The sequence below is a fragment of the Orcinus orca genome, chromosome 12 (genome assembly GCF_937001465.1).
Source record: "Orcinus orca chromosome 12, mOrcOrc1.1, whole genome shotgun sequence".
NCBI classification, from domain to species: Eukaryota; Metazoa; Chordata; class Mammalia; order Artiodactyla; family Delphinidae; genus Orcinus; species Orcinus orca.
The window spans coordinates 31,321,832-31,342,955 of NC_064570.1; the positions used below are offsets into that span (position 1 = coordinate 31,321,832).

Below are 21,124 nucleotides of genomic sequence, written 5' to 3' on the forward strand. Positions count from 1 at the left end.
TGTTGGATGTGTGAACTTGCTTATCTGTTCTCAATTTTCCAGTTGCTACTAAATTATATCTAGAAAATACTGGTGGCTGTTACCTGGTCAGATTACTTGGAAGTTTTTTTTTTTTTTAAGGGGTGTAAATAATACTGCAGAGAACATGATGTGTGCCCTTCCTTGCTCCGTTTTGTTTTATCAACGTGTATAAGCTCAGAATGTGAAGAAGCAGTCATGGACTTGTAGTGTCCCAATGCCACATTTCCAAATTACCAACACAGTTAAGGAGAGAGAGAGATGTTATTAACAATTTTAGGTTAGCTCTGTAAAAAAAAATTTTTTTCATTGAATAAATGGCAATATAACAACTTACAACACCCATTAAAGTATTTTATTGAAGGTCTCATGTTGGGGAAACAGAATTGGGAGTTCGTTCAGATACTAGAACATTAGAAATAAGGTTAGGAACTGTTGAGGTGAAACCACTTAGGAACATTTTTGGCCCCTGATGAAAGGCTTTGGAGCACAGGAGGAAACAGAGTATGGGATAAGTAAGGAGACCACCAGCCTGGTCTAGGTGGCAGCAGCGATGACAAGGAAGCAGGCAGTCCAAACCAGAAGGAACTCTTCCCCTGTACTCCAAGCAGGTGGAGAGCAAAGATATGACCGGGCAGCTGGTTGGCTGCGCTCTGTGAGGGACTAGTCAAATCCAGTACAGTGCCTTCAAGCAAGTGGTAGAAAAACCCTTGGACTTGGTCTCTCTGTAGGAAAACGAACGTTTCTGTTCCTCTCTACATGTAAAGAACATTCATGACTCTACTCGTGATTTCAGTGGACATTCTTTGTACTCATCTCATTCAGCAGCAACAAAGGAGTCAGGTCTTGCTTTATACAACTTGTTTATGTTGAGAACGTGTATGTTTCGAGCTCCTCTGTTACCATAGTAGCTGAGATGCATTTTCCCTGGTAAGGCAGAGGTGGTGGAATGCATCCACCAGAGTCATCAGTCAGGCTTATGTTGTGCCCGTTTCCAGAAGAAGGTGGAGCAAACCCTGGTGGCTGAGCCACAGATTGGGCTGGCAGCTGGCAGTATGATGCATCCTTTCCACACCTTCTGTCCAAGAAAGCATTTTACGTAAGCTGATTTCCACCAGAGGCTAAAAAGAGATCCCTCTCAGAATTGAAAGGATATTGTCATTCCTTCCATATGGCATGCACATTTATTCTAAATTACCTCAGTCTGGAAGCCCCAGGAGACATTTTCGTCGTAATCAAATGCAGTAAAATACAGAAATGAGTGTCTCCAGTAGAACAGTGAGTTTTATGTTATGTAAGAAGTGCAAATGGAGACTAATAATTCACTGGATGCATATGAAGAATTTGAGACTGGGGTAGGGGGAGAGAAACAAAATATCTGGCACTAGTGGCACATTCTTGCTTTGGGTCGGCCAGTCTTTTGCATGTTTGTATGTCACTGCAGAAATTGGTGCATTTCTTACAGGTGAACAAATTCATTATGTTTTATAAAGTTAATCAGTCTAATAGCCTGTTGGATTCCTATGCAAACATAAGAATACAATGAGACTTACACTTAGGACATGTTAAGTGTCTTTTGTTAATGTTAGCTAGGAAAACTGAAGAGCCCGGGAGTAATCACAATCTATTTGAACTACTCCTTTGAATTAAATGTTTCTTTTCAGTTATCTAGGTTGGCTATTGGGGTTCCCACTGAAAGAAGAATTGCGCTAGTGAAATGTTGACTTCTTTCCATATTTAGGAGTAGGTCTCCGATGTTTTGGTTTTAGAGGCAAAGTCTTGAGTCATTCTCCACATGAGTCCCATGAACTTTGTGTTCTTTCCTTTTCCCACCAAATTGCCAATACTTCCAAGTCATGTCATGCTGAAAACTACTTTCATGGTGATCCATAACGAGTATTGAGAGACTCTGCTTGTTTTATGGGTTCTCACAATGATGATGCGATTTGTGAAAGCAATTGGGAAAAGGGGAGAAGCAAACCAAGGGCCAGAAATGATGCCTTAAAAGGTGTCATTTCAGTGTTGCCGAACCTCAAGGGAGGAAGTGGGAACTCTCACAGCAGGAATCCACAGGTGCTCATCTTCTGCTATTTATTTGATTTCTACCAGAGTATCTTCACCTCCAAAGTCAGAATAATGCGGGCTTCCATGGCATTATAGAATAATGATGCTTAAGAATTTTAGTTTGAAAACAGTGCCCTTCAGAGTAGACATAGTCCTATAAAAGTTAAAAAGTTACAATGTGCCTAGTCCATAGAGCACATCCAACAAAATCTTACATTCTTGGGACTCGCCAAAGAACTGCTATTTAAGTCGAGTCTCAGAGCTGTCCTCTTGAACCACTTTTCAGAACAAGCATCTTAGTATTCTTTTTGTCTTGCTGTGGTTCTAGTTTATTAACTATTTACTAAGCCATTGACCTTCGCTCTCTGACCAGTAGAAATTGACTGTGCTTTAGCCATTGATCAGCCATTGATCAGTCCCCAACAGTCACGTCCATTTCTCTCTCTGGTACCAGGAAGAGCTAGCCTTACGATTGTGTTGGTGGTCAGGAGTCTGTGACAGTTCTTCATTAACTGAAAGGAAAAATAGCAGTTAATACTGTGGAGGCAGCTGAGTGCCACTGGTCATTTACAACTCCTCAGGCATTATTGGCCAGCATTTCTACCCTGGTGGCCCCAGCAAGTTACAGAAGTCATCGTCATCAGAGCAAGTCCTACTGCAGCATCTCTCCTTTCCTCCTCAACCACTCCCAAAAGAAATATAAATGCTGATTTCTAAGGAGTGGTCCTGGTTAGAGAGGGCAACCTACTACTGTAATAAAAGGTGTTACATGCTAAGTATATTTTATATTCAGTAGATTGTGTTGATTAAATGTATTAAGGCTCCCACATTCAATAAGCATTTATTAAACATGTCTATTACCCAAGACCCGGGGATATGCAAATGAGTAAGACAGGGACTCTGTCCTGTTCCTCCCTGCCAAAAATGTGTTTGGGTGTTTGTAAGTCTTTAGACGAGTCAAATCAGTCTCCTTTTTACCTTTTGGCATCTTTGACTGAAAACTGAGTGTCAACTTTTCGCCTCTTACATACTCCTTATCCCCTTAAAATACAGCTTCAGTTAAAGCTATTGAAATATTAAACCTTATCAATGATGTCCTAATTACTAAATCTGGTGGCATTTTCCAACCTGCAGTTTTCTCCGCTGTAGCATTTGACACGAGCCCCCTTTCCGTGACACCCACCCCCAATCACACTCCTCCCTTTGGCTTTTATTGTGTATCATCTTTCTGTGTATTCTTATCTGCTCCTGTAGCTTCACCTGTTACCTCTCTGGCAATAGCAAATTTGAACTTTAGCCCTGAAATCCTGACAATTATCCTTTGAGATCTTCCTGGTACATCCAAAAAAAAAAAAAAAAAAAATTCTCTTCCTCACCACCACCAACATGCATAACTGAAACTATTTTTTATTCTTAAAAGTTTATTTTCAGAATTATAATTAATCAAATTATCCAAGCCGGAGACAAGGAGTTCATAATCTCATAGGAGATAATGTATTTTATAGAATTGAACCTGAAAATGTTCTTTTTGGTCCCCACGTCAAGTCCCAGCAATTCATTCTTTGCCAGGCACTTTATATGCCATGTACTCTAGGACATGAGCACTCTCTCTGAACTATTCTTTTCTGATTCCACACTGCTTGTCATCTCAATTGAGAGAGGGTATATATGCATTGCATGGTAACAGGTCTTAGGTTACATGAGGCTCAAGACTTAACAGCTAATGTTTCTTGATCACTTATGTGCCAGACACCGTGAAAAGCCTTTTCTCATTTAATTCTTGCAATGAAATTATGTTGTGGTCACCATTATTATTCTTACTTTACAGGTGAGCAAACAGAGGCATAGAGAAATCAAAATGAGGCAATTTGCCCAAGATCATAGAAACTGAGGGAGTCAGGATTCAATCCCAGGCAGTCTGACTCCAGAGCCCACACGCTCAGCCACTCAGTTTCACTGCCTTTCCACGTAGGTTATTGCTCATTCAAAGGTATTGCTTGAGATAGCTCATGCCTTAGATTATAGACTCACTGAAATATGAGTAACTTCTTCTCTCTTATTCTTAATTACTGAAGGCTAACTGCACAACAAGTGCTTTGAATGAGGAGCCAGGATACAAATTCTAGAGTGAAAATGGGTGACCTGAATAATGACGTTGAAAGAAGAGAACTAGAAAATGGAAAACTAGGAGAGAAAGCAAGAGAAAACCCATCATTCCTCAATGAGTTATATCTACCAAGTGAACCAAATGTCTGTGCTAGGCGCAATGAAGAGAGCTAGAGAAATAATTTATCCTTCTCCTGAAAGAGCTTGCAATTTGTCCATCATTTCATTTTAATGGGTCTGTTAAGGACAGTGCAGAGACTAGACAGGTGAGATTAGCCAGGTGGCCATGAAAACATCTGAGTTTGTAACTGTAGAATATTCTGCAGGCCATGAAGTTTTCCTTCTTGGGCCACAGGTGAAGAAATGTAATCTTCTTGACTCAGAGCTAAGTCTTTATGCAGAGGAATCACCATCATCAGTAATTAGCCCTGTTACAGAAAGAGATTGATCGAGTCCCTTCAAAACTTTTATCAAATTCTTGCCTTGTTCAATTCTCACACTGTTGGCTCTCATGTTGGTGATGTTTTATTTGCCTGGGCCAAGAGGATTCCTCCATTCAGCAGATACCTACTGAACACCTACTCTGTGTTCAATACTCCAGGGGTAGTGTTTTGGCTGAGAGAGCTAGCTCTGGAGCCAGACAGCCAGGGCTCAAATCCTGTCTCTACCATTTTCTCGGTGAGTGACCTTGGGTAATTGACTTAATTTTAAGTAAATTTTATATAATTAATTTTATTTCTAAATAAAGATCAATAATTTTATCTTTAAGTTTAATAATAGCTACTAGATATATTTTAATAATAGTTATTATAATGACACAAACACTGCCTTCTTAGAATTTATAAGTCAGCAGGGGTCATAATGACCAACGGTTGTTCAGAACAGGCACTGTTAGGAACCTTACGTGTATTGTCTCACTTAATCTCCGCACCAACCCTACAGCTGTGTCCTGCTATTATTTCTATCTCACAAGTGAAGAAACTGAAGCTTCAGGAGATTAGGTAGTGTGGCCATTGTTACAGACCTGGAATTCAAACCTCCATCTGGTTTGACTCTGTCATCTGAGATCTTAACAATTTCACTCTGCTAACCCTTAACTTACTCTTGACTTTTAGAAATGCTTATCTGTTTCCTTTTGGATTGCTGACAATCAAAACATATGTATAAAGTTTGGTGAGAGATGCCTAGCCGCGCTGTACCTTTTCCATACTTCAGTTAACTGTTTTAGAATGTCAGTTGCTGAAGGCCAGAACCTGATCACTTACCTGACCTTATTTTATTTTATTTTACATCTGGCTTCATACAAAAACTTTCAGGCATTCAAGAGACACAATTTCTTTTCCATAGTGACTGTTTTTGGCAATGTTGGTTATCTTAGCAAGCAATTTGTTCATGATCAGGGTGATAGTATTTTGAGCGGCACCGAAAGTAGCAGTTTAGGAATCTCAGGACTTGGGGAGATAAGATAATCAAAACTTCCACCCGAGGAGAGGTGACATATCCCTGGCAGTGGTTGATGAAGGGTTTGGTGATGGAAAGTTCAACACTCAGACCTCCTCCTTAAGAGCTACTCCTCAAGGCAACTGACACAGACTGAAGAGTGCAGGATGTTAAAGAATTTTCTTTCTTCCTTTGCGAGAAGATTGATGTTCTCTACATACTAATTAAATTTACATGCACCATTACCTCCCAAGCCTTGAAGTATGGGGATTAATGATGAATGATTATGATACCGTCACATGCTTTCCATCACATCTTAAAATGCCTCTCTTGTCTGATGAACTAGGGTTATGAGGTAGGCAACATGACTTTCTGTTTCAGGACGCAGGAATCGGGGGTTCTGTGAACACACTAGTTTATCTGTCAACGTCCCTTTCTTTACAGGGACAAAATAGGAATGATTACACTTGCCATAACCCTGGTTGCAAGATTAATGACATGACATTTGACCATCTGTTTACAGTTTTTAAGTGAGAGCTGCTAGATAGAGATTCAAACTGGTGTTATCTTATTTGGGGCCAAGTGTTCTCATTTGCCCTCAAACTGGAGAGAAGATATTATTACTTGCCCTTAGGAAAGCAGCTACAGAAAGAACTATAATTTTAAAAACCACATGTTCTCAGGGGTTTTTTAATAAGAAAGGAAAATTTGGAATTAAAGGGATCACATCCACATAAAAATGAAAACATGTCTAGTCAATCTGCTAACACTGGAAAATGTAATCAGGAAAAAGGATACACAGATCCTATTGGGAGAGGAGGGAAATATAAGCAAAGGATGGTTTGAGGAGGGGTTTTCAAATTTGTTTTTAGTACTTTAATGACATCATCCAACTTAAGAAATATTACTGGTTTTTGATATTGCTAAAATAGCTATTAACCTCTCATATTAATCTAACATTTGCTGGGTACCTTATTAACACATAGTCTATCAAATCACAGTGCAGTTTCATTCATTTCAATTACAGCGGAATAAACAGGCTCAATTCAGGACCCAGCTTCTCATGTCCCAGTTGCTTTAAACTTCCTGAGGGTTTGGTTTTGGTTTGGTTTGGTTTGGCTTTGGGTTTTTTTTTTTTTTTTTTTTTTAACCTTAAGACCCCAGTTTCATGGTAAATTTACATCAAGCTGTCAAATATCTATTAAGGCTTGACATTTGCCAAACACTGTGATAGCACAATGTTGGCACATTTCCTTAGTAGAAGTTCAGCGGATGAGGATTGTGTGCACACACACAGGAACACACGGGCACGTGCGCACACACAGACACACACACACCTGTCAGGTTGAGATGGCAGACCAAGAAACACGTTGTAATGTTTGTGAATCTATCGGCCTGAGAGACACAGACAAGCAATCACATGTCCCAATTGCTGATTCACAGTTCGCCTGTCTGCGAGGGGCCGCAGTTAAGGGTGCCCACGGCGGGCCTTCAGAGCCTAGCACGTCATCCACATTGCTGGAAAGATCAAATTTTGCCACGTTCACCACGGAAGATATCTTAAGAAGGGTGCGTATCGAGAAGCCCCTACATATCAAAAAGGTGTGTGGCTCCAGGCCTCCCAGAAAAATGGACGGTACATGGACTTGTTCCAAACGTGTGCCATGGGAAAGGACTCTAACCCCTGCCGTGTGTGGCTTCTCACTTACCCTCCATCAGCTTGATCCTGAAGTAGGCAATGAGAAGGAACAGCAGCAAAATCACGGGCAGGAAGATGCCAGAGAACAGGAGCCAGCCTGGGAGCTCTCTCAGGAACTCCGACAGTACGGGGCTCATTGCCATATCACACAGACCACCGATCCCCCCCAACCTCGGGCTGGTGGGGTTCGCACTCAGATGAGGGCAGCTTCGCTGAGTCCACACTTGTTTTCTTCTGGGGCTCTGGCCTTTGCTCAGCGCATCTCAGTGGAACTTTTTGTGGACTTTGCTCTATTTAAACAGCCCCATGAATTCTGAGAGGATTGCTGGCAGGTTACTCTGTAACTCAGCTACAAAGTGTCGAGGAATTGAAAGGTGATTCTCCCAGGCCATTCCAGAGATGAGTATTTATCTGGCAAGGTTGGGAATGACACCAGGAGACCTAAATTTCTTTGTATTCAGTTTATCTGATATGAAAAGTACCTGACTTTAAGCAAACCTCCTTGTTGTATATATTCTACCAATATATGTGCCCAGACGTAGGAAGAATTTTTCCTACATTTTATAAACTTCAGAGAAAATATTAATTAGTAGCTATGTTAATGTACCTGTGTCGAGAAAAAGTGAATTTTCCTTCATACATAGTTTATACAACTAATAGCAAGGAAGGAGAAACAATTTTCTTTCCATATATAAAATCTCTTCCTAATATGTCCTACTCCGAATGCTTTTCTGAGAGGTATACTCGTTTATTCAGTTATTCAACAAAAATTTAATTCTACTACAACCCAACCTCTTGACTAGATGCTGGATGTACAAGAAAAAGTCATGGTACCTTCCCTCTGAGAGTGGAGGCAGACAGAGAGAGAGAGAATGGCCATAAGACATAATGGTGGAATGGATGGTAATACGGGCCCTGTTCCTTCTTGCCCCAGTGCATCAGTTTGTGCTTGCTGCTTTAGTAGCTGGTACTCTCAGCTGTTTCCTGCTCACACAGTCCTGTGGCCCACCCTTAGCAGTAGAAGGTGCCCCCTGAATGATAGTGATGTGGCTGGTGTGGTAACCACCAAGTTTCTGGGAAAAGATTAAAAGGACAATAGACTATGTTGATGCTGGTTTATAAACTGAGTTGAGTTGCCATCCACTGTTTTAGTGAAAACATTTTGAAGATACTGGTCTACTAAACTAAAACCAACTAAAAAATCCTTTCTATCATTAAAAGGCCTCCTGGAGGATTTGGAAAACTTGGGGAGGGAGATTGGCAGCCACCTCCTTGGGCTGATTTCTCTTCTCATGTTGTCACCCTGTTCCCCATGGCCGCTTGGGTGAGTGGCTGCCCTATGAAGGGCGTGCTGCTGTCAATGCCTCCTGCGTCTTTCCATCAAGGGTTCTGCATGGCCATGCAGAGTCTTAGTCCCAGCTGTAAAGTCAGCACCCTAATCTATAAAACAATAGGAATGGGGAGGGTCTCTGGGATGCCCAGCTGGCTTCCTAAGCAGTAAACAGCAAATAGATTTATGTCCGATCTGCCCCTACGTATTTCATATTTTATGCTGTTGTAAAGAGAGTTGCTTTTAAAATTTCAATTCCTGATTGTTTGTTGCTGGTATTAAAGGTTTTCTTAATTTATTAAATATATCACATCACTGGGAACTTTTAGAAGATTACATATTAGGATTTGTTAAACACCCTTTAGAGCTTAAGAGCTTTTATCAATAAAGACTCTTTTCCAAATTCACACTGGTTGCTTGGGTTAACTAGGCCTAGCAGGTAGAAGGATAGAGATGTTTGAAACACTGGTAATCAGTCTATTTGATTGACCAGAATTTGGGGTGGGGTTCCATAGAGTGTGCAATACGTTACCATAATGACAGCAGATTCTTTACCTAGCTTTTTACCATGTGGTGGGTGTAATCATTAATGTCACTGGAAAATGTACATCTGTGAAAATAGAGGGACATGTTCCATTTGGGGTTAAATTCCCCTGTTGACTTCCTTAGTAGTGAATGAGCCCACTGTTGATTTACATGACAGTTTATGGCACAAGTGATTGCAGATGTTGATGTGAGTCCCTAGGGAACTACTCTTATACCACCTATTATGCTCTTAGTGACAGCTGGACAAAAGCCTTTTTTAGATAACTGTGACCTATTGAAGGTGATACCAAACCCACCAGGCCTCTGATTTGGATTCTGTATTCATCTGAATAAGCCATAAAGGATGACTCATTCCAGTGACATGGCGCAGAGCAGTGAGGGTTCTGAAGTCCGTCAGTGGAAGGTGCCAAAGTGCTGTTGACTGATATCTGGAGGATCAAATCATGTGCAGCTGCAAAACCAACACAAAAGAATACATACAAGTGAAACTAGCAAACTTTAAATGAAGTGCTCTGATTTAATTATATGGGTGATGCTTTGCTGATGAAGCACTGCTCACTGTAAGTGTAGTAAGGACTGCTCCAGTGTGGGCCTTTTGGGTAGGAAAGTCTATATTCTCTGACCCTTGTTACCTGCCCTTCTGAACTTGGCTCATTAGCCCATGTCAATTAAAGTAGTATCACTTGGCACCAGTACTACAGTCAGCACAAAAATAAGGGCTCTGAAATCGTGTGGCAGTGGTAGGTTATAAGGTACTCTTTTTTTTTTTTTTTTTGCGGTACATGGGCCTCTCACTGCTGTGGCCTCTCCCGCTGCGGAGCACAGGCTCCGGACGCGCAGGCTCAGCGGCCATGGCTCACAGGCCCAGCCGCTCTGCGGCATGTGGGATCCTCCCGGACCGGGGCACGAACCCGTGTCCCCTGCATCAGCAGGCGGACTTTCAACCACTGCGTCACCAGGGAAGCCCTATAAGGTACTATTTCAATAAAAAGAGACATGGAAGTGACAATGAAGAATTTAAATTCTTTGTGAACTTTGAGAAAAGGTCTACAGGCCTTCATTTATTCATATTTCAAGTAACAAATACTTATTGAGGGTTTAACATGTGCCCTGGAGGCACTGATTTGGGGCTGTGAACATAATCATGGATGACAAAGTCCCTGTCTTTATGGAACTTACATTCCAGTGGGGTGTAGTAGTATACACCCCAGGGAGTAGTATAAACACTTCCCATATTCTATCTCATTATGGTCTTATAACAATGCCTTTGAAGTAAGTACCAATTCTATAAAGCCCACGGAGCTTTCATAACTCATCAGTGATCACACCACTAGAAAGTGACACAGTTGGAATTTGAACCCAGACCCCAAACACTTATCCATTATATTCTACTGCCTCTCAACCTCCTAGAGATATAGTGTCAAGTCATGATAAGTGCTCTGCAGGGAAAAAAAAAAAAAAAAAAGGGCAAGGAGAGAAGAGACTAACAGGAAGTGTTACTTTTAGGTGGGTGGTCAGGGAAGGAGTACTAGCCTGATAGAACTGCTGTAACAAAATACTACAGACTGGGTAGCTTAAACAACTGAAATTAATTTTCTCACAGTTCTGAAGACTGGACATCCAAAACTGAGGTGCTAGCAGGGCTGGTTTCTGTTTAGACTTTTTCTCTCTTTGGCTTGTAGATGGCTGGTTTTCTTCTTGCTGTTACCTCACATGGCCTCTTCTCTGTGCTTGGGCACCCCTGGTTCTCTTCCTTTCCTTACAAGGGTACCGATTGTATTGGATTAGGGTCCGACCCTTATGACCACATTTAACCTTAATTACCTCCCTAAAAGGCCCTATCTTCAAATATACTCATATTGGGGGTTAGGGCTTCAACATATGAATTTTGGTGGAGTAATCAATTCAGTCCATTACAGAAGATTTCTCTGAAAAGCAGACTTTTGAGCAGAGTCTTGAATGAGAAGAAAGATGGAGCCATGAGCATATTTAGAAGAATGGAGTTTTAGGCAGAGAGAACAGCAAGTACAAAATTCCTGAGATAGGAAAATTTTTGGTGTGATAGGAGATGCAGAAGTAGGCCTACTGTGGCTGGAGCACATTGAGAAAGGGAAAAATTGGTAGAAAATACACTTTTGAGAAACTCTGATCTAGAAACATGACAACACTGACAGTTGCTCAAGAAAATGTGCCCACAGGGTGGTCTGTGAAACTAATTCTACTGCATTTTATTAGGCATTGCTTGGAAAATGGTTAAATAAATGTAGAGAATACTGGGGTAAGATGATTTCTTTACTGCAAGGTTTCTTAGAGCCTATAATTTGGTAGGGCGCATTGTGAATCCCCAAGAGGAATACAGCATGAGTCTTTCCCAAACTTACTGGACCATTGAGTCCTTGTTGCCAGGAGAATCTCAGGAGATCACGGTCTGCAGAACATGCTTTTGGGTATCGGCCCTTAGGTAATAAGATTTGTCTTGGTGCTCTGAGTATCAACCCTAACCCTAAGTATCAAAGTATAGGATTGGTATTCTTAGGTAGGGAATGGTGGATAGGAATCAAGTTATTCTGAGAAATTACGGGGCTTTTTTACTTCAGTTTTTGTGAGTTGTACTAGCACAGACTGGCCCCAACAATTCAAGAAGCATGAACATTGTCTGATTCATTAAATTCTTCAAGTCTCAGCCCATCTCACTTTACAAAGTTATTTTGTTTATAGGAAAATGATCTTGTCTCATTCATGAAACTCTTTGCAAGTTTATTTTGTTCATGGGAAAATGGTCATTGGAACATGCCCACCTGACAGTTTCTTTGTAATCCTGTCTTATTTGGGGTGGTGATACAAATTAGCTGTTTCTCTTCATTAGCAATGGGCTGTGACAGGAGAGGGTAGCTCTCTGGGAGTAGTATAAGGATGAATGTTTGCACCCCAGGGTCTCCAGGGAGGGGAGGGCACTTTGACAAACCAAAAATTGCTTGTTACTTGAACATGTTTAGAACATCAGAGATGGAAATTCTGTTCAATTCAGCTTTTCTCTCCATTCACCCATTATGCTTTTGTCAATCAACATGACCAAATAAGATATAAAATAACCTCTTATTTTGTATCTCTCATATAAATAAGAGATAAGAACAGAGACTGATATATGCTAATTTGAGTTAATGAAGTTTAAATTTCAGCACCCCTCATTTGCCTGGACCCTTCCAAGACGCAGGGAGGGATACCGAAAATATATACACGTGGTGTTAGTTTTTGTAGAGTTTGCAAACAAAAGATATATTAGCTGCAATAGATATCTCTCCACTCCAGATTCCCATCTTTCACACTCTTTATGGCAGGAAGTGTTGGATCAGCCATGGAAATTTTGGGGACAGCTCTAGGGGGAAGATGAGTTGGGGACACATTTAATTTGGGTTGGTGGAAAGTTTATGTGTTTTGCAGTTATTTCTGTATATAGTTAAGTTGTAGTTAGCTGTCTTGGTGTAGCAATGACTTTCAGGGGTACTCCTACAACCCCCTGTGCTATAATTCTTTGCATTGTGACCCGAATTTTCAGGGGCAAAAGGTTGTATCACAATTTGAACATGTCCTATGCACTTAACTTCAGAAGTATGTGGGAAGTGGGAGAGAAATAGGATTTGAGATGTATGGGGCCAGAAGCTGCTGTGGAAAATTCTTCCAAATCTCATGCATGTAGAATTATAAATGGAAGATTTGATTTTTATTCCTGCTCAGTCAAGATGAAAGTTCTCTCCTGCAGTGTATACAGTTATAAACACAATATGCATTTTGGTGTTAATGGAGTAGAATAGAATTTGTCAGAACTCCTGTGTCTGAGGATAAAAACCATCAGCAATAATACTACAAACAGTAAGTGCATCGTTGTGTAATGTTGCACATTTTAAAGATCCCAAAGCACTGGGTTACGTTTTAGGGTGTATGATAGATCTTGTCTTGACAAAGTGTGGCAGTTCTGGACAGGAGAGAGTACTGAATTGGGACCTGAGGAAACCCGTGTTCCAATAACAAAACTACATGTATTTCTGAAAGTTCCGAGTGTGTAATATAAGGGAAATTTGATTATATGGTTATATAGCACAACATAATATAATGGCAATTAAAAGCACATTTAATTCCTCTTGGAATTCCTTAATTTCAGATTATTTTTTGTGTGTTTCAAAATGATGGATTATACCAAAATTCAAATATGATGAGAGGGAAAGATCCCAGTGGAGGCCAAAATAAAAAACTGAAGGATTGACAGAAACTCCAGAATGTAAAAAAATTTGCTTGTCAGCTTTTTAAAATTTGTAATTTACTTCTTTTCTCAGTCTACGTAAATATTCACTTTCATCCAGTTTTTTGTGTTTTCAATTTTGTATTTTTTTCTCTGAAATAGGGACCTTCAAAATGTATAAGCTTCAGATCTGTATTACCTGGGTCTGCTGCTGGGTAAGAAGAGAAACGTTCCAGAAGAATAAAGCCTGAGACAAGTACTGGAGAACATTGCTCTAATTTCTCTAGTTTATGCTTCTTGCCATAATTTCAGGAGGCTGACAGCTTCTCATTGGTCTCTCTGGCTATTTGGAGGCTCTTAAAGGCAGTTCTAATTTAGGGGGAGATGGTGAAAGTGATTCTGCAGACTCTATGTCAGAGACGAGCTTTACCCAAGCAAGAATTCAATTTAACCCAGATATCATCAATTGATTTTATGGGGTTTTTTTTTTGTAAATTAAGACTCAGCCTTTCCTGCAATATAACATTATGCTTAAATATACATCCCGGAGAAGATAATCCAGTGTAATGCCATTACACAGGTTTATAGCTGACCTTTGAAATCTAAATCTAAATTTTCTTTGAGAAAAACCCCACAATTTTGTTTCTATTTCCCTTTAAAAAAAAATCCTTGTGACTTCTGCAATATCCAAACAGTAAATCCAGTGTTCATTTAAGTCTGAGAGTTTGCAGATGACTGACAAATCTATCGTTTTGCACAAGCCCTGCTTTCTGTCGGAGAGCTGCAGTTTAGAGATTCACTGCTACAACATAGGCGAAATTCTTTCCTTAGCAGAGTCGGTATAATGCACAAGTTTGTATTAATCACTAAGGGTAACCTAGAAGGCCATTACTAGAACTTTTGGCCAAGGTGGTAACAGGAAAATAACAGCTGTTTGTATAAAGAAACTAGGAGCTCATTTGCACAGCTATTGGAGGCAATAGGGAGATTAATGCATGTTGTCAGTTATACAGGTTTAATTTGACTTGCGCTAAAATAGCATCAATACACATCACCCCTTTGCCATTCATTCCTTCTGAATGCTGATTAATTTACTCTCATTTCACCCTGACTGCTGCCAGGCAGTAATGAGTTGTAGCCATCTGGCAGTCCTATTTTATCTTGCCCATTGCCCCTAAAAAAAGCAGTGATGGGAACAGTCTTTTCCTGGGCGTCCATCCAGCTGCTCAGAGTTCCCAGCCCTCTTCTTGGGGAATGCAGGGCAGATACCCATCCAGACAGTGAATTCTTGAACTGGCACATGGTTTTTGTGTTGAAGCTGGTGAGCCAAAGCCCCCTAATTTCAGAATTGGGAGGGATGTATAAGAGAGCCTGTATGTCAGAGTTAACAGTTAAGCCATGTAGAAAGAGATTTGTACAGTACAGCTACTGCTATAAAGTGGTATTTTATAGATGCATAATAATACAATGTACACAGAGATAAGGCTCTTTACAGACATATAAAGCAATACTGTTAATAATGTCTTAACTCCTGAAAGAACAGGAAACCATCTGGTCTCAGTAATTGCTTCCAAATATAATTTTTTTCTTTTCATGATGTCTTCAGAAAAATCAGACATATTACCTCATTATGGGTAAAAGAATAATAAATAAGATTGACATAAATTTGATTCTATTTCAAGGACACTGTTTTAAAAAAATCCACTTTATTGAGGTATAGTTCACACACATTAAATTCTGCCCATTTAAGTCTATATTTCAATGTGTTTTGACACATTCACAAACTCATGGAATCATCACCACAATCAAGATATAGAATATTTCTGTCGGTCCCCCAAATTGTTCTTGTGGCCCTTCCTGGTCAGTCTTCACTACCCCAACACCAGGCAACCTCTGATCATCTGTCAGTGTAGATTAAATTGACCGTTTCTACAGTTTCATAGAACTGGAGTCTTACAGTATGTATGCTTTTGTGTCTGACTTTTTTGCTTAGTATCATTCATCCACACTGTTGCATTTTTCAGTAATTGATTCCTCTTTATTGGTGAGTAGTATTTGAGTCCATATCTGTTCTGTATCACTATGGATATGCCATAATTTGTTTATCCATTCACCTGTAGATGGACATTTGATTTCCAATTTTTAGCTATTATGAATAAATTTGTGTACTTGTCTTTGTGTGGACCTATCTTTTCATTTCTCTTGAGTAAGTACAGATTTGAATAAGAACAGAATTTCTGGGTCTTATGGTAAATGTATGTTTAACCTTATAAGAAACTATCACACTATCCAAACTATCAAACTATCCAAAATGATTATGCCATTTCACAATCTCACTAGCAATGAAGGAGGAGGATTCTAATTTTTCCTCATTCTCACCAACACTAGGTATTGACATCTTAAAACATTTTTTATCTGTGCTAATGAGTAGGGAGTCCTATTTCATTATGCATTTAATTTGAATTTCCCTGTGTTTTAAAATATAGGTTTTATTATTATTCAGGTATAACAAGGTCAATAGATCAGGAAATGATTGCTATAAGGGTCAGCAAGGACCTAAAATACTAAAACATAAAAAATATAGAATAAAAAGGCATGATTAATACCCCTAATGACTAACGATGTTGAGCATTTTTTATGTGTGTATTGGCCATTCATATAGCTTCTTTTGTAAATTGTTCAAATTTTTGGCCTATATTTTTATTGTGTTGGCTTCTTAATGAGTTATAACTACATTCTTTATAAATTATGCACAAAAGTCCCTTGTCAGATATTTGTATTGTGAATATTTTCTCCCATTTTGTAGTATGTCTTTTAATTTTCTTAGTAATGTCTTTCAAGGGGCTTAAGTTTCAAATTTTGATGAAGTCCCACTTAATTTGTTATTTCACACTTTTTTGCGTTTTATAGAAGAGATCTTTGCCTACACTAAAATCATAATAATTTTCTCCTATGGTTTTTTGTTTGTTTGTTTTGTTTTATTGGTTTTTTTGGCTGTGCCACATAGCTTGCAGGATCTTAGTTCCCTGACCAGGGATCGAATCCTGTGTTTTTTCTAGAAGTTTAGTAGTTCTAAACATTGCATTTAAGTCTGTGATCCATTGTGAATTAAATTTTTATACTGCCTGAGGTAAGGGTCAAGGTTCATTTTTTTCCCCAAGCAACAGTTGTTGAAGAGACTTTCCTTTCTCCGTTGAATTAAATTGGCGTTTTAATTTTTACTTAAAATCAATTGACTATATATTTGGGGGTCTATTTCTAATTCTCTGTTCTATTCCATTGATCTGTAGGTCTATTCTTCTGCCAACACCACATTCTCTTGATGACTTACTGTAGCTTTAAAGTAAGTCTTGAATCAGGAAGTGTAAGTCACCCAATTTTGAATCATTTGACTATTCTAAGTCCTTTTCTTTTCCAAAACATTTTAGAAACACATTTACAAAAAAAAAAAAAAAAACTGGCTGAGATTTTGATTGGAATTGTGTTGAATCTACAGATCAATTTGGATAGAATGACAATCTTTGTAGTATTGAGCCTTCCAGTTCATAAATATGGTCTATATTTCCATTTATTTAACCTTTTGAATGTTCTTTCAGTAATCTTTTGCGGTTTTCAGAGTACAGGTTTGCATATATTTTATTTAATTTATTCCTAAGTATGTCATGTTTTGGATGCTATTATAAATGGAGTTTAAAAAATTCCACTTCCAATTGTTTGATGCTAGTATATAGAAATACAGTTAATTTTTTAATATTGACCCTCTATCTTAAAACCTTTCTAAACTTGCTTGTAAGGTTTAAGAGGTTTTTTGTTGTTGTTTGTTTTTTGGTAAATTCCTCAGGGGTTTTTATGTGTCATGTGTACGTAAAGAGAGTTTTACCTCTTTTTTAAAAAATTGTTTTTTAATTTGCATGCTTATTTCTTTTTCTTGCCTAATTGCCCTGGCTAAGGCCTGTAGTACAATACTGAATAAGTAATAAATGTTCTTTCCTTGGAAGTTATTCTGCTTAGTTTCTCACGCTTTCAGTCTTGCATGCATACATTTGTGTTGGACAAATGACTCAAGAGGATTCCTAGGCAGATTTTTGAAACTGTTTCTCTGCTTAGCTCTTTCCTCTTGGGGACTCTACTCTGCAAATTCCAGCTGCCTTGTCCTCCCCAATTCCCAGTCTCTTAATCTTAAACTCTTAGGCTCTGTTTGGGTTCACCCTCCCTGTCCTGCAATCTAGAGACTGTCTTTCAGCAGAAAACCTGGGTAATGGTAGGACTCACCTTATTTTTTACCCTACTTGTAAGGATCACAGTCCTCTACTGTCCAGTGTTTGAAAATAGCTTTTTCTGTGTTTTATCAAGTTTCCTAGTTTACAACAGGAGGGTAATTCTGCATCCTGTTACTCCTTCATGGCCAGAAACAGAAGTAGACACTATTTAATTTCTAATTATCTACCAGTTTATTATTATTATTAATTTATTTTTATTTCAAAAGTTGATGTGTGACTTAGCCAGTTTTGTTCTGGTAAGAGAAGGAAAATTTCGTCCAGTGGTTCTCAACCTGTCTCCCATTAGCCTTATTTGAGAGCTTCTAAAACATTCCCATGTTCAGGCTGCTCCTTTGGTGATTCTGACTTAAATGGCATGGATTGTTTTTAAAGCTCTCAGGTGATTATAAGGTGTCACAAAAAATTGAGAACTACCAGTTTACTCTCAAAACTCTACAGAACTTACCAATGATGTGTTCCTTGGTAACCTGGTGTGACCAAAATGGCTTACAGGTGTCCTGAGTCACAGACCTATTCATCCCTGGGGACAGCCAGTCTTAGAGCCCTTGCCCCAGCAGGAATCAGCATCCTCAGTTTACTCCAATGTGCCACACAAATGCCATCATTTCCTGAGTGTGTTGTGACTGTAGAACATTGGAGCTTTAGAAGTAAACCCTCCTTCAGTCTCTCTCATCTTCAGGTACCAGCTCAAACGTCACAAAACCTTTCTCTGACCCCTCAAGGACCATCCTTTTTCCTTCCCACCCATTCCCTTCACAACACATGTGTACTTCTATGACAGCAATATTAGGGTTTTAAAATCTGTTTTTGTTTAAGATTTTAGTCCCTGGAGGGTAGAGGATGGTTTCTTTTAATATCTTCTTGTCCTTCCTATTACCAAGTAGAGTGTTTTGCATTTAATATTTATCCTTTTTGGTAGGCCATTTTGGAGTTTAATGTTTGGAAATGTTCTGTGGGCAAAAATATTTTCTGTCTTATTAAAAATATATCCTGTCGGGCTTCCCTGGTGGCGCGGTGGTTGGGAGTCCGCCTGCCGATGCAGGGGACACGGGTTCGTGCCCCGGTCCGGGAAGATCCCACATGCCGCGGAGCGGCTGGGCCCGTGAGCCATGGCCGCTGAGCCTGCGCGTCCGGAGCCTGTGCTCCGCAACAGGAGAGGCCACGGCAGTGAGAGGCCCGCGTACCGCAAAAAAAAAAAAAAAAAAAAAAAATATCCTGTCAATGTATGTTTTCAGATTTGCTGTAAGTCAGTTGGGTGGGAGAGGAATACAAAGCCTGTACTTGGTGTTACATTATTTATAGTGGCCCTTGAACTCGGTTCACGTCTCTAATCTTTTTTCACAATTAATTTTGTCCTTTAGGGAGAAGAATTGGTGTTGCCTTTCTACCTTTAGGTATTCATACTTCAGAAATAAAATGGATTTTATGAATTTTGCTCTTTATACCATTTTAGCTTTTTAGGTCCAAATATTTTTATTAGGTGAGATTATTCTTTTTTAATTAGTCAATAAATAAATTGGATGGAAAATGAATTTGCATAGGGATAATTTGGAAGAAAATGTGAATGTTCATTGATATTCTTGTTGGCATAATCTATTTGTCCACCTAGCTTGGTATGTTTACTCAATTCTTTTTTTACATTAATATTGACATGTCCAGGATCACTCTGTTCAATATGGTATCTTTGCATAAATTAGGGAAATTCTCCCCATCTGAGCATTGCTTGGCAAACAGAGCAAAGCCTGCATCGTAACCCACTCACCTGGGTCAGGAATCCTTGTACAGGGCACTATTTGTACAACCTGCCATGGTAGCTCTCTGATGACCTCTTTACTTTTAGGGCAGCTTGTTTCTGTATAATTTGACATATTTCCAGGAGATAAACGTAGACTTAATATCCTCCAATGAGTATAAGACGCATGAGTACTAATTGTGAAATTAACGTTGGAGGGAGAAATTAAGGAGGTCTTCACTAGAGTCATTTAAATCTCAGTTGCATGGTTTCTCCTGTGGAAAAAAGCCCAAAGGAGATCAAAGGTAGAAAATTAGGTAAATATTTACCACATGCTAAGGCAGGTGTGAGGGGACCTGTGGGAGCCGGACACTGAAAATCTCTGGCTGATGTCTTCCATTAATGGCATGTTTTGGTTGGCTAAGACACAAAGGAAACAGCACATTTGCCAAGTGGATGAACATGCACTCACTTAGCTTCTGGCCACGAAGAAAAAGGGTGAGGCTGTCAGCTGTCAGCTGTCAGGGAGGAAGAGCCAAGGACAATGCCAGAAAATGCCAGAGTAATAGTAGGAAAGGACCACACATGGAGTCCCTTTGTGAGCTAATGACTCTGAGGTCTTTAATTTCTCGCCAACCATGAAATGTAATTTTGATGGGATAAGCACTACACTTACCCACTGACCACAAACTTGATGCCTTGCGGCCACTTCCCAGATTGCGCGCAGGGAAGGGAATGGAACAATAACACTTATTGAATAGCCCTGTTTGCTCTCCAGAACATCTGATGCCTTCACATACATTGTCTCATTTAAAACAATCCTTAAATTGTTCCATTTGACCTAAAGAGGAAGATGTTGTCATTGGCAGAAGGGACGAGTTGGATGTTTCTGTTATAGGTTTTGCTGGATGGAAGTAATGAATTTCACTTAGGCTTGACTATATTTTTCTAGTTGCAAATCACAGTGAATGATGGTCTTAAATAAATGACCTCATTCATTAGTACGTGTTTTCCTTTCTGTTTTCACCTACTGGTCCTGGTTCTGTTTTCTTTCCCCCTGCTGATTTTCTTGATCCTGCTTTACCCCTTCTCTCTTTATTTCTGGTTAACATCATGTATCGGTAACCTGCTGTGTCTCCAAGCCCTCAGACCTCATTTGTTATACAGGGCTCTCCTCCCATCAGGGCTCCATCAGAGGCTCTCTGGGGTTTTTATTTAATGGGCTTCAATCAAGATCATTAAGAGAGATCTATTCTGCAATTATTTTTGCATGTTTTTCCTTTTGTTTCTTAAAGTAGAAATAGCTTCACAGAAAAACAGGATGTCTCATCCTCTCTCCTGGTTTATTATTCTTGTTAAAACTGAGTCTGGGGGCTTCCCTGGTGGCGCAGTGGTTGAGAGTCTGCCTGCCGATGCAGGGGACACGGTTCATACCCCGGTCCGGGAGGATCCCACATGCCGCGGAGCGGCTGGGCCCGTGAGCCATGGCCGCTGAGCCTGCATGTCCGGAGCCTGTGCTCCACAACGGGAGAGGTCACGACGGTGAGAGGCCCGTGTACCGCAAAAAGAAAAAAAAAAACTGAGTCTGGGCTAATGGATATTCATATGGGGGATTAAGTGAACAATGTAAGAGAAGAATATTATGTTTTCTATTGTGATTGATTTAACCTGT

At 39.7% G+C, this 21,124-nt stretch overlaps 2 protein-coding genes and 1 long non-coding RNA gene across 3 annotated transcripts in view; 1 reads left to right on the plus strand and 2 right to left on the minus strand.

The window, feature by feature from the left end:
- EPB41L2 (erythrocyte membrane protein band 4.1 like 2) overlaps positions 1-21,124 on the plus strand; it is a 266,005-nt gene that overhangs the window by 215,460 nt on the left and 29,421 nt on the right. The gene's annotated exons all lie outside the window — the stretch shown is intronic.
- SMLR1 (small leucine rich protein 1) lies at positions 363-10,437 on the minus strand. The gene is made up of 3 exons (XM_049695268.1): positions 10,383-10,437; positions 7,338-7,589; positions 363-2,594 (listed from the first exon to the last, which is right to left on the minus strand). The coding sequence occupies exons 1-3, from the start codon at positions 10,435-10,437 to the stop codon at positions 2,509-2,511; spliced, it is 393 nt and encodes a 130-aa protein (XP_049551225.1). The 3' UTR covers positions 363-2,508.
- Positions 18,397-21,124, minus strand: part of LOC125960739 (uncharacterized) — a 38,631-nt gene continuing 35,903 nt past the window's right edge. Inside the window, exon 3 of the long non-coding RNA XR_007470725.1 lies at positions 18,397-18,406. This is a non-coding gene — a long non-coding RNA (uncharacterized LOC125960739). The remainder of the gene's footprint in view (positions 18,407-21,124) is intronic.